Below are 18,759 nucleotides of genomic sequence, written 5' to 3' on the forward strand. Positions count from 1 at the left end.
TGGATAACCAGCAAGATATCTCATAGCTGTCCTATGTATATGCATGGTTTTAAGTAAAAGCTTTTTATTGCTTTCACTGATGAGGAGTGCAATTATTATTATATATATATATTAATCATTATATACCCAAACTCTCCCTAGTGTTTTATTTGGATTCAAGTCTTTCCTCCAAGGATTCCTGGGCTGTGTACCTTTTTAATCTCACTGCTACCTTTAGCAATGGTCCCAAAGACCTATCGAGTGTTTCCCTGCTGCCCCCATCACTCCCTATTAGACAAGCTACAAGGCTTCTGTCCAGAAAGCAGAGGCAACCTGTTAATGACTGTCCTGGTGCTTAACTAGGTATAAACACAATTGTTAACTTGCTGTGATGCCAACACTCCCTTCTGGCACTGCAAGAGCCAGTGTGCAGTCTATAAGGAAACTATGTGCTATTTTATTTAAAAAAAAAAAAAAAAAAGTTAATTATAGAAGCATATAAATGAGAATAATGTGTAAGTCTTAGTAGTTTTTGATTATGACTGAACATAAGAGTAATTAGCAGCTTTGGGCTGATAAAGGTTGAGAGAGAATTTACCCTTAAGTCAATTTTTGACGAAAACCATAACAAAATAGTACAAGACAGTTATGAATGTTTTTTAGGGGGGTTGGAGAACTGAGATACTAGTTTCTCAATTTTAGTGATGTTGAGATGCAGCCTGGGGGAAAGAGGCTACATAGAGGCTGAAGGGTTAGTAGTAGTTGGCTAAGATTTAAAGAACTTGAAAATAACGGCAAAAACAAAAAAATGTGGAGAGATAGAAAAATGAGTTTGTTTTTGGGGGGGGGGAAGAGGGAAAGAGAAACACTACCTTTTCAGATTGTTCACTAGTTGAAGAGGTGGGCTTTATAGCTATTCATAAATTGCATGACAGAGAAACTTTTGTGTGGAGTGATGAACTGACAAATCGTTTTACAAGTATATTAATCCTCTCAACCTGTTTTTCCAAAGATATGTTTGCTTGTTTTGTGCTTGTTAACCTGTGTATGTAACTCTTATTTGTAAAGATGTGGGTGCGGGGAGAGGCATAAAAATATGGAGAGAGGAGAGAGATTTAAACTGAAGTGCAACATTGGCACAAGAACAAAGAGATATCAACTGTTTGACTAAAATGGGAAGAATCAGGACTGTACTGTAAGCCAGGAAGTGGTTTCCAGTGTACATGTTCAGTTGCTGTTCGGAGTTCCTCCAGTTATCTGTTTTGACCTGTTTCCTATTAGCTGCACCCCCCCAAAAAAAGCCAAACAAAAAACCTGTCTCCATAAATGCAGTGCATTACTTCTGTCAAGTACTACTGCTTCAGGTTAGTTGCTTGATCCACATCTGGATAATAATTAACAACAAAAACCAAAACTCTCAGGCGTCAGTAACTTGGAAGTGCAGCATCATGTCTCTTGACCTCCTTGACTGACTCGACTGTGCTCTGGGCTCCCCGGGTTAGCAGTGCAATGCCAAGCAAACCAGCATGGGAGCAGGCCCCTGCATGTGGATGCTGGTGTAGAGGTGCAATGGCCACTGGTACATGCCCACATAAATACTCTTCAATAACATCAAAGAAAAAGGACTTTTTCTCCCTTGCAACTGAGCATGGGTTTTGAATATTTTTATGTAGATATTTTTGCTGTATGTTATCCTGTAGGTACACTCCTTAACAGCTGTTATAATTAAGATCACTGTTAGTGGCTTTTTGTCTCTCACTGGTGCGTTAATTATTCATCAGATCAAAATCAGTCTACCACTCAGACTTTACTGTGGATCATAAAACTTACCAACCAATCTTGTCCTTTAACTGGAAGGCTACTGTCATTGGTAATGACTGAAATTAAAGTATTAAGAGTTTTGTCATGGACTATTATGAAGCTGCAGTATGATCCAGACTCTCTAATTATTCTTTACCCCATATCGCCTCCAGCTGTGACCTCACAAGCTCAACAAGGCCATGCATGGCTAGAATGAGGGAAGCCAAGCAAAAACTCAGCGCTTCAGGAAATATTAGTGAATGAGTAGGTGAGGTGGCACCCATAAGTTAATGTTATCCCTATGCCCCAAACTGGTAAGGGATGCTGCAGGTTGCAGGATGAGATGTAAATTTGAGCTCCTTTGTTAAAGTTTCAATGGTATTCCTGGAGAAAATCAAGATGTTAATTCAGAGCTCCTGCCCAAGTTCAGATTTTAATGGCTATGTTCTCTCTACATTTCTAATTTCTGTTTTAGTAGAGTCATATTATCCTCCTGCTCCTGTCTTAAACTGTTCTTAGATTTGTTGTAAAAGTGTTTGCATTCCAGCAGTGGACATGTTTGTGATAGTCAATGGATTCATTTGCAAACGCAGTGGTCCATGTGAACATTCTTGCATTTTGAAATCTCTTGAAATCAAGGGAATTATATTTATGAGAAATGTCAGGTCAAAACTGAAACGCTGCCCTATGGCTTTTTTTGCTTTTAATGTGCACAGAACAAGTTTTTCTGGCTTGAATATAAGTATACAGCCTTGCAACATGATCATGTGTAGTCACACTTGCATATTTTTTGTCTTTCATAGGATTCAAGTGCCCTGTATGTTCAAAATTTGTATCTTCTGATGAAATGGATTTACATCTTGTGATGTGTTTGACAAAACCAAGGATAACCTACAATGGTAAGAAAGAAGTAAGCTGATAAGTATTTCTCCATTTTAAACATTAGCATGTAATTCTTTATTAATAAGATGCTCTGGTAAATAAATCTACTGTTTGTGATGGGACTGAGAAATGCTGTATGCTTTTTGCTTATAGTTTGTTTTTTTCAGAGTAATTTCTAATTAACTTCTTTTTTATACTGCATGCCAATATAATTTACACTGTCGACTCTTATTACAAATATAAAGTTATTCTTATTTGAGTGTGTTCATTCCATTTTTGGACCACAAGATCAGATATTGGTCAGTACAAGTGTATACTTGCACCTTACTCAAGAAAGTGACTTGCAGGGCTAAATAACTTCTCCCTTCTTGAGCTGATTGCATATGTGATACTTCAAAAAGGCTAGTAGAGATGTATGTCTTCAGTTCTTGTGTTCTTAATGAGACTTTTACCAATGTCAAATGAATCACCTGTGGTAGCTCAATTTTTTTTTTTTCTCGTAACGCTGAACTCTCCTCCTAGGTAACCATTGGTGTAAGACAAACAGGACTTTTGACACTGTCAGGATCAAACCTTTCTGCCGGTATTGCTTAGGTTGACACTCAGAGCTGTAAGAGAAGCACACAGAAAGATATCAAAAAATTAGGAATTAGAAAATGTTACTGAAATCTTAGTGCCTATTTTGGCAGAGCTGCCCTGCTGTTATAAAATCTTGTAAGTGCCTCCTGAATGAGTTTATTGCTCACCAGTCATCAGATATGTAATACATGAGAACAGAATACAATCAGAAAGAAGTTATAGAGAAGGTGGAGTCAGAGTGTCTTTGGAGGTGTGCAGTGAAATGGACACAAGTTGCAGCAAGGAAAATTCTGATTCAATATAAGGAAGAACTTCTTCATGAGGGTGGTCAAACATGGGAACAGTGGCACAGAGAGGTTCTGCAATCTCTGTTCTTGGAGATAATCAGAAATCGACTGGACAAGGCCCAAGCAACCTAGCCTAAGCTGGCCCTTCTGTGATTGAGGGGCTGGACCAGAAGACCTCCAGAGGTCCCTTCTAACATAAATTATTCTGTAAATAACCTGTAGTGTTATGGACCCTCCTGGCTTCCTTGCTGTTATGGTTATGTTATCCTAAACTGTGAATTTTGTGCAGGGACAAGTCCTGAAGGATGGTTGGGCCAACCTTATTCTTTGTTTTGGGAACAGTGAGACATCCTGGCTGTAGACACAGCCTTAGTGGCCAAAATTATTTGAAATCATATACATCTAGATGTGAAATTCATTTCAAAGCGTAGGAATCAAGATAAGTAAATATATTTCTCTTGGTGTTACCACATATTTTTAAAAGGCTTGACTTCATCTAACAGAGGTTTTGTTTTGTTTTTTTAATTAGGACTGAGCAGTTTCCAGTGCATGTTGTTAGAAATCTGAGTACTTGGAGATGCTGAGCATTAGGGAGAAGTAGGGTAGTTCTCCAGTCAAGGAGGAATAACACACTTGGGTTGGGGGGGCGGGGAGGGGAACAGGAGGCAAGCTGGTAGAGAAGCTCTGGCAGTAATCCAACTGATGGGATGTGCACAAATTAGAAGTTAACTATGTGAAATCCTTTGCCCCTGTTGCTTCCTACATGTACCAATGCACACACGCAGACAGCTGACCTTTTTTAAAGAAACAGCAGTTACGTAACATAGCCTCTCAGCATTGTGCTGTTCATTTGTATCACAACGGAGTCATAGTTAATCTTTTTTCTGGATTATTTCTTCTGGCTGGCACACTGCTGGTTGGAGCACCATTTTTGGGGCATCTTTTTACCTTTGTGCAGTCTCTTGAGTCAAAGAACTTTCATATAAATGAGCAGAAGTAAAAATGTGTGAGTGGCACCTGAAGCCACTCTCTTGATAATCACCAACAGGACAAGAGCAGTCATGGACAATGCAATATGAGGTATTACCTGACTCATGTAATTTCTCTGTTTAGAACTATGTGTACTGTATGGCATCTCAGGTGCTCATTCTATGAAATGGTTATAAGGCTTGAAAGGAGAAAACTACTAAATTACGTAAATTGATTTGAGAGATACTTACTTAGAAGTATGGCCTCATTCTCATAAACCCTTAATAAAAGTGTGCATTGATCCTTTTAACTCCAGTTGGTTAGCTCTTAGGGTTGTGGATCAAATTTTGAATTACAGCATGTAGTTGGGTGCTAATGTAAACACTCAGTAGAGTAGACTCATCTGAATGCTGCTAGTCTGCCAGTGTCTTCCAACACTTTTCTGTACCTAGAAAAAGCCAGTAAAGTCTTATATAACTCAATGAGAAATTCTTTTAGGGTTATTTAAGTTACCGCAGCACAAAGAAATCTAGGATACAGCTTCAGAGTTGAGTAGTGCTCAATCGTTACTTTGTGGTATGATTGTGGTCCCTTCAACCAGGCTAATGCAAGAGACTTAACTAGCAGACTGATAACTTGACGTAATATTGCTGTGATTACGTGCCCAGAATTGGATATGAATGACTATACATGTGCATTTGTTCAGTATTTTTTGCTGTTTGCAATGCTGAGGAGATGAGTGATGAATCTGCCTTTTTGCCGTAAGCCAGAAGAATTTCATCTCAAGTGTATTTCAGGTTTTGCTTGAGGGGAAAAAGAGATCTCGCCATCAACTTTCGATATCTTTTTCCCAAACGGAAGGTATCTCTCTATGCTTTCTTTACTTTCTCATTGTTATCTTGGCCTTAAGTCAGTTACACTCAACTAGAGCCAAGTAGGCACCATTTGTTTGTGTTGGTTCCTGGTGGTTTCCCAGTCCTATTATCAAGAGCAGGAAAAACATCCATTTTTTCCTTGTTTTCTCTCTGAATCTTATGTTGCAAGTAGTTGAAGATGGCCTTAGACTTGCAGGTGGTAAGACAGTTAAAAATTGCACAGTTGGAGTGAACTGTGTGACTCTCTCACTCTGTTCTAGATATATTTCCTCGTACTATAAATGTATAAAGATTAGTTGCTTTTTCTAGGAAATGTCTGGGAAGAAATTTTGCATATTATCGTTCTGGGAAGACAAATGCTCTTTCTTTTTAATAAGAGTCTGAAGCATATAGTCTTCCCCAGAAAATTTTATAAGACTGTTCAGTTGTCATCTGGAATTTAACAAAAATTAATGAGTCCTCACTTACATCCAATCTCTAATTGCTTTCTGAGCTACCTTTGTGCATTGCATTTGGCAGTAGGAAGGGTCAGTGAACTGCAAACTCTGGCAGCTGTCTGATTTACATGTGTTTTTTGAAAGAGACTGGTCACAAATTTGCCCCAGTTCTATGCTGGAAGCTGTGCCAAGTTTCATATAAATAAATCGGTACATTTTATTGGCCTTATTCTTTCAAAATCATGTGACTTGCCTCCAACAGAGATCTCATTGCTTACTCAATTTGGCACGTTAAAAGAGCTCTTTCTTATTTCTGTAGGACTTTGTTTCAAGTATCTCTTAAACTACTTGTGCTCAGACATGAACCAGTGTCTAGTCATTTTGATACAAAAGCTGTTTAAATGAGTCAAATTGTGCAAAAACATTGTGTTGTTTGGTGTTACTGTCTTAAATAGACTTGCTTTTTTTAGCAATTAAAAAGTCTTTTCATACTGTTACTTGCTGAGAATCCAGAATAGGTCCCATGCCCTAGCTAGCATTCATGCCACAGAGTGTTAAAAGGCAGGTTTATGAAGAAAGTGGGTTACTTACCAGTTGACTGGTTTCTTGGAAAAATACTGCTAAAATGCAATGTAGCCATACCCATTCCTTTTATCTTCTCCAGAGGGTTCAATGAGGCCTCTTGCACCATCTCTTTCAAGTTTGCTATGGTAAGTTAAGCACAGAGCCCATTTAGTGACTGCTCTACCAAAGAAAGACATGGCTTACAAAATAGCCCTTATTTTGGTTAAGAAGAGGCATTTACTTAAATAACACTAGTACTTTGGAAGCAGCTTGCATTTAACTCCTTGCTATAAAGTTAGTTTGCGTAAATAACAGCTAATGAAAAGCAGATCAGGCTTACCTGGTGAAATTTAGGTTTTGAATTATTGGTTGGGGGGGGCAGCTAAGTGTTCATTTTTCTTTATAGTCTTGGTGTATTTTTTATTGCAAGAAGATGTTTTATAAAAATTGAAAAGGCACAGGAGAGAGAGAGGGAGGGAAGGTTGCTTGTGAATTAAGGGGAATTAATTTTAGATGTTTTGCAGCTAATGAAGCTAACTCCTTTTCGGCAAAACCTTGCAGTTGGTTCTGTCTGAAGTAATTCTATTTTTCCTTTTAAAATTTTTTTGTTTCTCAGAACATTTTGTAAGGCTTTATTATTATTATTAAAGGTCCTCTCTGACAGCAGGAACTAGGAACCTGGCACCTATCCAGATGGGGAAGCCACTGACCCCAGAGAGACAGTCAGCTCACTGGACTGGTTAGCTGGCTCGGCAAGCTGGCCTGTCCTCTTTCAAAAGTTTTGATTGAATTAGCACATTCCTGTGGAATATTTTGGGTTTCATCAACTCAGCACTTTGTGTTGGAACGTTGTTCTACTGGAAACTTTTTAACCGGCTCTCCTTAAAGCTGCTTGCGCAGGGGTAACGCTACTTTATAACTGCATTTAATTCAAATATGGCAGTGGATCTGATTATTGGCCAACATATTGACTGAAGTTCATTTTAAGGGGGAAAGCTTTTGCAAATGTAATTTCAAAGAGAAAATGTTAAGGCATCTAGTGCATGAGCTGTTGGAGTGTTTTCCTTATTCAAAGTAACTACTCTGCTGCTGCTATTATTATTATTTTTTATTATTATTATTATAACTGCAATCGATGAAATTTGCGCCCTATTAGCAAAAAGAATAGGGGATCAAGCGTTGTAGATAACAGTGATTACATATATGGTTTTGTATTTAGGGTTTATTCAGCTCTGTTTTGAATGTAGGATTAGTATGTGGCAAGACTATTATAGGCAGAATATTGAAAATTAAGGTAAAAGACTAATGAAATATACTGGAAGGAAAACAAGAGTGAAACTCAGTGTGTTCTTCCTGTCCAGCAAACTACTTTGTTTTTGGGGGGGTCTGAGTTCAGTATAGCACGCAGCTAGCCCAGTATTCCAGCGCTGTCTGACAGAATTTGAAGCAACTTGAGCCCAGCAGTGCAACTGGTCTAGACTAGCAAGGAGGCAAAGCAGGGCTCTGTCCTGAGGATGTAAACACACTGTTAATTCTGCATCAGTACAAAGTATAAGGCTTAGCTTTCCCTTGTGAGAAAAGAGAAATGGTAGTATTGCAGGCTTGATTGCACAGAGGCCTGTATGGTAGTGAGTTTCAGGATCCTAAGTTGGAATCTGTATGAGCAATAATCCTGCTATATAGGTTTTGAACATCTAAATGAAAATTATAACGTATATATTTTAATCAACAGTAGAGATTTGGAGACTGGCATAAGTGACCTAAAGGACTAAATTAAGATATTTTAAAAACATTCTTTGTCTTTCACCTGAACTTCTCTAACACAAAGTGTAAGTGTTATTGATTTGTGGCTGTTAAAAGATCTTAGGGGCAAATTACTTACGCCAGAACACAAATGTTCAGTTTATACTGTTCAGGAGTGCACCTTAACCTAGTGTTCAGACCAGCAAGAGCTGTGATTCTGGTAGCGCTGTCCACTGCAGTGACTTGATTTCCTTGGTTTCTTCTCTGCATCCAAAAAAACCCAGGAGAGGAAAGCAGCAGGGCTGACGCTGTTAACTGCTTTGACAGATGCACTCAGAACTGCAGTCTGGAATGAAAAGAATTGCCAACTTCGAGTTCGCTTCTCTACCAGGATTCCTGAGCTCAAACCCTAAAAGACCTCGCGTAAGGGCATCTTGCCAGTCTGCCTGGAAAAGCTTGAGCCTTACTCTGTGTCCTCATCCTTTAATAGGGCTAGACTTTCAGCAAAGCAGTACAAAGTCATGCTAAGGGAAACTGGTTCTTTCGTTCCACTTTATCTGAGGTAGAAAATTCTCCATAGAATTTCCTAATTCTTCCATTTTAGAATTTTAACAAGATTATTGGCTATGAGGTCTAGCTTCTTGCTCTGCTTTAGTTGGTGCTGCACACTGTCCTCAGGAAAAAAGAGTATACTCTATAGAGTAGTTTAATGGCACAAGTAGACAGACAATTGCCCTGTCCTTGCAGTTAAAATAGTAACATCTCCTCTTGTTTTGATCTTGTATACCCATGAATACCCTTCAGAGTACATAGGAGGTTCATTCAACTTTCCTAATGCTTTAAAACCATTTTCTTCTGTATTTCTTAAAAATAATTAGAACATCTGTTCAACTTCTGTTGAACTTGGAGATTTGGTTTAATATGGTGACAACAGAAGAACATTACCACAGTAAATAAAATTTTAATCTCAGACACTTGCACAGCTGTTATTCCAATTAATTGCTATAATATCAGCTCAGGCTTTTCCTAACTTGTCTTGCAAATTATTGCTGCAATTTTGAGGAGGGAAATTGTGTTTGAAGAACTTGATTCAGGTATTTTGATTAGTTTGTGCTTCCTCCCTTTGGGAAGTGTTGATGACATTTGAGCAGAAAGGGAACTTTCACTGGTTTTCACCAGTGTCGCCCTTGGGTAGCTATTAGTCCAAACCTGACTGCCAAGAGGAATGGCTGACAAACTCTAACTCTTCCCTCTTTTGTTCAGTAAAGCTGTATTTCCTTCCAACCTGCCCAAATCTCTCTTTCAACAGCTTTGGTGCCTCATAGAAAGAGCAGCATTGCAAAAATAGCCTGTTACTAGGTTTGGGCTGTGGGGGGATGTTAAGATTTTAACTTTTCATATGATTTTGGATGGAGGATTTGTTTGCTTTGGTTTTCGTTTTAAAGGGTGGTGGTGACAAATGTTACTAAATAAAACCACACTAAGTTGCAGTGGTGCAGTGTGGACCTACCTACTAATGGGGCTCCTGCTTATGTGACCCCATTTCAGCCCCAGTCAGTGGAGGAATTGGGTCAGTCTGTGACAGTGTGGAGTTGCAGCATTTTTAGAGGCTGCAGCCTCTAATCCTTCCTCCTCCACCACAAACTCTTAACCTTTGCTAAGAGCAGGGTGGGGGGAAAGTTCTATACTTTTAACGGTTTGGCTGGAATGGAAACACAGCGTGACTGAGAGAGAAGTGCCTCAAAGGTCTGGAACAACAGTTCCCTGAACTGCAGACTACCCCATTTATCCTGGTAAGATGTCATCTCAGAATCTCAGTGGTGGTAGTTTAAATATCCACATTGCTTATTATTTTATTCTTCATGTAAGAGAAAGGGAGGCATAGATTTGTAAAGTAACCATGACAGCCCATTTTCATGGTGCAATTTGGTGATGCTCAATAGATTATGCTGTATATTATTGCTATAATGAAGGAGAACCCACATGTTTGCATCCCACTGAGGAGGATACAAGTCCAGAGACCCTGAGGGACATCAGAGATCACATCCATTCATATTTGACACCTCTCTCTGATTTGTTGTGAATGGGACTGACCCTCTTTAAAGAACCTTTGGGAAGGAAGATATTTGGTGGGTGATTCTCTGCATACTTTCCCTTGATCTAGGTGAAAGTCCACTAGACAGTACTTCCTGTGATGAAGCCATCAAAAGTCACTCTTGGTCAACATAGCTGTCATGCCACTTCGTACTTAATTTACCACTTAGTACTTGATTCTTGAGGGTAGGACGACAATTTTTTTCTCTATACATTGGAATCACCTTTCTATAAATGCACGTGTGCCACAGGAATATTTTACCTACAATACTGGGTAAATACATTAAAACTATTGACAGATTATAAAAGGGGCCTAGTTGTTTCTGAAAGCAGTAGAGAAAACAGGATCATTCGTGTGCTGAATAGCTCGAGTTCATTCTTCTCCTTATGAACTACTCCTAATCTCAAACAGGGCATTGTCTTGCTTTGGTACTTACAGCACTGTTAAAGTCAAATAACGATTCTTGTCCTGGAAAATCATAGATATACCGATGCTGCAAAGAACATCTGCAGGTGAAGAACAGAGTAATTCAGATAGGTTAGAAGAGAATCATAGATACTTTGCTGTACGTCATTGTGCTTCTGTTATATAATGGAAGTGCAGTGCTGTATGCAGTGGAAACCCAAAGTACAGTATCGTTAGCTCAACAGCAAATACTCATAATGCAGTGACTCTGCATCATGTGATCCAGGCAGATAGGAACTACCTTCCGTGTCTTACACTTAATCAGTCTTTAGCTCTGTGAGGTCATTCAGAGGGTGCCGTAAATCGTGTCTGCAACTGCTGCAGTCTTGTGACTGCTGGGAATTTAGCTTCAGGGAAGATGATCCCTAGTCTTGTACGGTAATTTCAGTCTTTAAATCTGATACCTCGAAAACCTTGAGATTATACTCATTCGTTAGCTGCAAACTGACTTATTTTTTGTAGTTGCTCAGTGGAAACAATATCCTTGAAAATACACATCTTTTCCTAGTCTTAGAGAATATATTTCACGGGCTGGATTTTAAAATAAAAGTATTTGAAATCTTAGACTTTTAAAAAATGAATGCCAAACTGTATCTTATTGAGATTGAGTGACCTGTGTAGTAATTTCATGGTATTTCTTTCCCTAAATTCCACACAGTGTTGTAGGAACTGCACTAGAACAATTTAGTGTCAGATCAAGAATTTTATCCTAAAGAAATATAAAGCAATAAGCAGCACTTCTTGCTGAGAAACTGCTCTGGGGCAGATAACTGAGAGTATTGTCTGAAATGTCATTAGTGTTATTTTTCTTCAGATTAAAATCTTGCTTTAAAACTTGCTACTTTTTGTTTAATTAAGTAGTCTCACACTTCTGAATTGCAGACTCAAGCCTTCAATGATAAAAGAGATCAGTACAATTTTTGCAGGATATTTCAGTGGTTGAGTAACTCTAACTTCCAAAACACGCTGAATGAAAACACTGTTAATGTGAAGGAGTACCCTCACGTCTAAATTGGGGATTATCAACAGTGTTAACATAGGAAAATTTTTTTACCACCTCTGAGTATTTGTAATTAAATTGTGTGATTCTAGAACAGCTTGTAAATCGTCTGCTGACAGTGATTATACTGATTATGTACTGACATAGCTACAAAATGCTAGACTAGCCTATTGTACCCCCACTGGAAGAACTCGCCTTGCTGAAGCTGGCATGACTTCGTCTTGGGTGGCTATCGATGTGTGCAGCTGCAGAACTGAACCCACGGTTCCAGCATGCAGCTGAAATAGGAAATACTTCACTGTTACCAGATTTAGTGCTCAACTGTATGGACATTTATGAAACCTTGTTAAAGCTTCCTTATAATGACCTAGAATAGCTGCCATTTTAACTCTGCACTGATTGCTCTCTCTGTTTTAAAGCTGTGTCAAATTCTGTTCATTTTGACCATGTTCCTCATCCCCGCTTTTCTTGTGTGAAGTTTAATTAGGCAGCCTTCATGTGTGTTGAATAGTGAAGCAAGCCATTTATACTGTGGTGTTCAATGATATAAACAACGCTTATTTGTTTTGGGAGGTGGGGAGGGGGGAAGAGAGAATTGTTTGGTTTAGATTTTTATCTTTTTTTCCCCTGCAGTTTCATGCAAGCCCATTCAATCAATTAGCTGAAGCACCTCATTGTCAAAATGGTGTTCACTAGTTTTGATTGCTTGCAGATTTACAAATGAGGAGAGAAATACAACTTTAATATGATTGTAGAAATATATCACCAGGTTACGTACATAAGCCTTGGAACAGTTATTAGAGACTTTGCCTTTGGGAAGTTTTCTTAATGCATCTCATGTATTAATCTTTGTATTATTATTTATGAATGATTCATGATTCATGAATACTGTTGAAATTACATGGGTGCTTTCTATTCAACTTAAGTACTAAGATCTAGAAACTGATAGTTTGCTTTAAAATGTAAAAACAAAAATTTTCTCTTAAAAACAAACACCCATATGCTATGTCTTACTGGGATAATAAAAACCTATAGATACCTGTTAGCATCAGAAATACTGTATTCTAAATGCTTGCTGGAATAAATAATTCTGGATTATGGGTTAGTGTAAAGCAGAAAAATTGAGATAACTTTGAAAACTCTGACTCAATATTTGATGTTATTAGGACTTTTTGCATTCAAACATGTTTTGAATTCTATCTGTATAGCAAAAATAATTGCATTTAAAATAGGAATAGTTTGTAAAAACAGTCTGTCTGCTGTGAACAGTGAAGAAAATCCAAGTAAACATTATACAGTGATTTACATCTCTGTCCTGTATATGCACATTGACACCAGGCATTCGATTTTTACTTGGAGAAGACTGCTTTAAATCCTGTTGATTAAAGTCCCTTATAGGCCTAGCATCTGGTACTGTGGTTAATAAGACAGAATTTATGCATACTGAGTTTTGGCACCAGTGTTCTCATTATGTGTTTCTCAGTAATGCATCATACCTTCCCAAAGAACAGCATCCCAGTCAGACGCGCCTTCTTTTTTTTCCCTTCCTCCCCTGCTCCTATTTTGATCTCAGACTGATAGTTTCATCCTTCATGCCATCTTCCTTAGTGTTGCCTATGCATTTGTTTTGCATCAGATCCAACCAAACTCCATTCCAAGCTTGCAAAGACATGAGTCAGTCATTTGGCCAATGTTAAAAGACTGGAAAAAAGACCTGGCAAAACTCACTGTGCTTAGGGCACCTGTAATAAGACTGGAGTAGGAACTTGGAAAAGGGCAAAGTGAACAGAACAGTGACTCAAATCCTACGTATAACTTCAGAGTAGGTCACCCTTGAAGTAACCCATGTTGCCCAAGAGTAATAAGATAGCTAACCACATCCAAGCTACCTCTGCTCGTTCCCTTTCTCCCCAGGCGCTTCAGGGGCACTTTCCCCTACCATCTCCTTCCGTGAAGGTTTCTAATCTGCCTGCTTCACCTGCATTGTGTTAGACGAGAGTTCTCGTAGATAATTTTCATTAGGCCAGTAGGTCTCCATCAGTGCTCTCAGTTTCTTGCAGACCATTACTAGGATGAAAGTTCTTAACTGAAAATAATTTCAAAGCAATTGTTATGACTTCTGACCATGATTTCAATGGCAGTGAATGGCTGAAGTCTTGCCATTTGAAAAACTCTCTTCTGCAGTCCCTTTGGTCTCCTTTCATTTTGGGGATATAATAAGCTTAACGTCACTTGAAAAAGCTGCCAAAGCAAGAAGGGTTTCCTAGCCTCAGTGGAACTCCTTTTGCGCAGTCACAGCAACATCTCACACTTGCAAGAAGTGGTTTCATTTTCCAGCTCAGACCTTTCCTTCAGCTTGGTCAGAGACAACCATCTTCTATCCTACCCACTCCACCACATCCACACTGTGCTTCCCTTTTCCAGTCTTTGCAAACATTGTTGTCAACAGCATCCATTCTTGCTATGGCAGAGGTGCTCATTTTAGCAGAGTACAGCATCCTAGTTAACTTGGTCAGAAGGAAGACTTAACTGAAGAGAACTGTCTATGCAGAATTCTTTGCTCTCCTCCTGACCAAAGTGATACCTCTTCCTCATCAAATCATTAACTAAGATACCTGAGTGATTTACTACCAAAAGAAGCTTCTGTAGATACATACACTTGTGGGGTTTTGTATGTTAGGGTGTTTTTTTGTTTGTTTGTTTGGTTTGTTTGTTTGTTTTAAACCTTTGTTAAAGTCACCTGAAACACAAAGCAAAGTGCACTTCAGGCGTCTCTCATCTCTCTTGAGTGCGCCCCCCTTGGCAACAAGGCTCACTTTCTGCCCCTTGCTCTGGGTGGAGCCATATGGTCCAGCCGCTTTTGGAATGGATTTCTGGATTGCACTCAGGAGTTCTCGACAGGCCTAAACTGATTTTGGCATCTATCATAAGTTTCTTAATGCTGTTACAATTTGGCAGGGATATATAAGCAGCACTTAAATATTTTGCTTTGATTTATTCTTCAAAGATATAAAGCACTGCATAGGAAAGAATAAAAATTATGGAAGATCTGCCTGCATGGATCCTGCACTGATATTGTTCTAACTTTCTTGCCCACTTCTACAAATTTCCTTTGTTCCAACTAATTCCAACTCTGTGTAAGAAACAGTCCTTTCTAACTGCCACAGCCTCTTTGTCAGCAATACATGCTGATTGCCTCCGGCCAGTTGCTCAACCGCTCCTGCATATTTGCGGTATAAGATCCTCTTTGATGGTAAACTCAGCTTTGAGAAATGTAAATCATTCTTACCCAATGGAGCAAAGCAGGAGGTATTCCCCAAGTGATAGTTCCTTACACCATTTCCTCAAGGAGTCTAATTTGCTGCTGTTTCATTTCCTGTGGGTTTGCCCCTTTACATGCTGCTCCTGATTTAGCTCTTGACAATTCAAGATTAATATCTGATAACCTATGAGGTCATATGATATTGATTTTTAAAAAACAAACAAACAAAAACCTACTACAGGCGGCTTTCTTGTTCTGTGAATAGCAATGAGAAGCTTCTGTTTCAGCCCAGCACGTGCTTGGGCCCACTACTCGTGATGGAGTTGTACTGCGGAGCGCTAGTTTGGTGCTGGTGCATTCAAGGCTTTTTCATCCAGTCTCTTATTGATGAGAAAATACTTAGAAGTTTTCTCATCAGTAGCCAAGAGTCTGTCTCAGTAATAATGTTTCTGAAGGGGGGGAAAGCCTTGGGACAAACAGAATCCCAGGGAGACAGCTCAAGAAGTGCCTAACCCTGGAGTCATTGAAAACATACATATGCATCCGTTCAGTTGGAATGGGGACTTCGTGCAAGATGGATAGGGCTGGGACAAAGTCTCTTTGCATCATGTTCTGTAGGACAAGACCGTTGACTTGTGGTTCTGTTGTGAACGGGTCCAATTCTTCAGCCAATATCTAGGCTAAAAGTTGGTGGTTTAAAGGCATGATACTTAGAAACGTGGTGGACAGAGCTTATCTTTACAAGTCAGTACAACAGGAGAAAATTGTTTAGCTACCCTGAGAGGATTTAATGCTCAAGGGCATCACAAACTGCGAGCAGACTGATTAAGCTGGAAACAACTGTAGCTTAAGCAGATGTTTCAGAGTTAGTCAGATAATTGTCTCCTCTGTGTCCAAATCTTGAATCACTGTGAAACACGTAGTCACTCTAGCAGTAAACCTCCAGAAGGGAGCAAAAGGCTTTTCATGTTCAATAGGGCTGATAAAATGAACCTTGTATAACACCTATTTCACCCCAACACTTTCTACCAGAAGTGTAAATACTGATAGAGAAGTTTGGTACACTGATCATGATAGCACAGGAGTGACTCTGAATGTTATTGTTCAGAGGTGAGGAGCTGTGTTTCCCAGACTGCCTGGCCTTTTTCAAAGCCTAGCTCATCATTGTGAGCCCTAGTATGCAAACTTGCTGTTGTGAGCAAGATGTCTTAATTGAACCCTGTGGCTCAGAAAAGGATGGTAAGTAACCTCTTCAGTAACAATCCTTGGATTCTGTTGTAGAACTTGTACTCATGAAAAATGCAAATCTTTTAAGATGGAGTTGTATGAAGTAAAAAGCTGTTCTTATCATAAATTTCTTTTTAAATTTCTTAAGTCTTTTGCTTACTCATTTCAGTGTGCAAGTAGCTACCCTAAGCATCCTTCAGACTGGCATTGACAGACACTGCATAGCTATATGCCTTCTAGTGACTGTTGGTATTTTTGTGTTTCTTAAGCAAGCTTTTATTTAAGATTCCTGGTCAGGTCCTGGAGAGAAAAGGAAGATCCCGTAACTACATGCCAAACTGCATGCATCTGGTGCCATTTGAATTCATAGCCTTCCTGCTCCAACTTATAGGAAGTAACATCAGGTACTACCTCCTGTACCATAAGGAAGGAGTCACTGTATTTTTGGCATACAAGGCTATATGCATCCTTTGTTCTTGTCTTTACTTACAAAAAGCAGTTTTCTGCAGTTACTTTCTGCATTGTTTCAGTGCTCTTCACTTCCAGAAAAGCCGTAATTTAAGGTATGCCTTAAGCTACCATTTTGCTACAGAGAGAAATTCTGCCCTTCTACCTCTGATGAGTTGTTTCTGCTCCTTCATCTTGTCCTCTGCCACATCCATGCAAGTGGTTTGTTATGGCAAACCAAAACAGATTCAGCTTAAAACTAAACCAGGAAAAAAAGAGGTTTTTGGTAGCAGTACTGGCTTGCTTGGTAGAACCGTGGCCTAAGAGATTTTCTTTCCAAGCTATTTTTTGATCCTGAGTGAGAACAAATGCTATTCGGTCTTCAGAGGTACACACGGCCTTAAAAATATACTTGGGTAATTCACAAAAATTTAGGAAGTCAGCCTTCTTGCAAAGGCCGCTAGCACAGAAAGTCACTAATCTGCCTTGAATTTGCTGTTTTGTAATGGGAGGCTGCATATACTAATCTGTATGTCTTACCTGCCTAGATAAAGGAGCATTTATGACCATATGAACTAGCAAGAGGCAGCGTCAGGAGAATGGAACATATCCCGTGTGACTTTCTGTCTGCCTTGGCCTCGGATACAATTACTGAATGTTGCTGGGTTGACCTGTGTGGGTCTGGGTTGTTCTACAATTATTTTTAGGTCCCTCTCATTTTGCTCCATTTGCTTGCTCCATAGTGCCACTAGCGTTGCTCTCCTGTTTTGTAATTAGTTTCTTTTTTTTAATTTTTTTAACCTTTAGTGTGTTATATGGGGTCTGTCTTTGGAGAGGTAATATCTGTTCCTTCTCTGGCTGTACCAGATTTGAAATATCTATTTTCTTATGGTTAAAAAAAAGTTAAATCTGCATCAGGTTTTTTTCCTACCCTTTTCATGCAGTCTCCATGTCAAGATAGTTGAAGAAAAACAGTAACTGCTATGTTTCAGTCATCTAGATATTTCCACTGATAACTTTTAAAAACTAGTTTGCTTTTTTATATGTCAGGAAAATTTCAGGAGTCAATAGGAAACGTTCATCATTTTTGCTACACAGACAAATTTGTGTAGCTGCACAAACTGTGGATTTCCCATATCAACTGTTTCACATGAGTGTTTTGGATGATTTTATCACTTGTGGTAACTTATATTTCACTCAGTAAACTTTTCAGCACTTTCTCCATTTTCCAAAAACTGTCTTGCATGAAAACAGCAAAGCGAAAGATGGGTTTAAAGAACTCGATATTTCAGCTAACTGGATAGAGGAAAAAGGTCTAAATTGCAGGCTTAGGCTTATTTAAATAGGTATTGAAAAACTGTCATTGGCCAAAAACTAATTCTTTTACATAATTGCTGTTGAACTGCATTGAATGATGTCTGTTGAACTGTGAATGATAAACACTCTTCTCATTTCCTAAGAGAATGTACAATCTGCTTTTGTTTTCTGTTGTTACAATTTAATGGTTCAAAACTTAAAAAAAAAAAAAAGAAGGGGGGGGGGACAGGTAAAATATTTGATCTTAGTCCATCCAGTTATTGTGCTTGTCCTCTACACTGCTGAAAAAAATGATTTGTCCTGAACGGTAACAGTTTATTTTGAAGCAGCTGCTTGGGATGCCTTTATAGAAGCACTGTGTTTTCAGAAAATATAGGATTTTTTAGAAAAACTTTGTCTGCTCTAGTCGTGTTACCTTTACTTACAGGTATTTACTCAGAAACAGTAAACAAAGTTTATCTCATGAAAGCTGTATTATTTAAACTTTTGACTTGAATATTTTTTGCAGAACTGCAGCTTGTGTTGAGAGTATGCCTCTTAAAGTTGCAGGCAGATTTTGAATGTGGCCACTGAAGTAAACTTCTTTTCCAAAGAACAGTTTCCCTCAGCACACAAATACATCTCCTCTCTAAATGATTTAGGATAGCTAAATTAGAATTGTATCAAGAGAGTTAGGAGTGTATAGACTCTATAGGCATCCCGTTCCTCCAAAAAATATTTTTATTATTACTGTTTTCATTTTTGTCTTTATTCCGTGAAAAGTATTTTTTCATTACCTTACACCTGATCAGTATCTGACTGAAGAGGAGATATCTTGTTATTTCTCAGAAT

The 18,759-nt window shown here is 38.8% G+C and overlaps 1 protein-coding gene across 6 annotated transcripts in view; it reads left to right on the forward strand.

Annotated features, from left to right (window-relative positions):
• Positions 1–18,759, forward strand: part of ZNRF2 (zinc and ring finger 2) — a 62,398-nt gene that overhangs the window by 28,978 nt on the left and 14,661 nt on the right. For all 6 annotated transcript variants that reach the window (XR_010883461.1, XR_010883465.1, XR_010883463.1 and 3 more), the window contains exon 2: positions 2,583–2,678. Coding sequence is in view for 1 of the 6 variants with exons in the window: in XM_067291429.1 (XP_067147530.1) it covers positions 2,583–2,678 (96 nt within the window). In the remaining 5 variants the exon portion in view is untranslated. The remainder of the gene's footprint in view (positions 1–2,582; positions 2,679–18,759) is intronic.

This window comes from Apteryx mantelli, chromosome 2 (assembly GCF_036417845.1).
Source record: "Apteryx mantelli isolate bAptMan1 chromosome 2, bAptMan1.hap1, whole genome shotgun sequence".
NCBI classification, from domain to species: Eukaryota; Metazoa; Chordata; class Aves; order Apterygiformes; family Apterygidae; genus Apteryx; species Apteryx mantelli.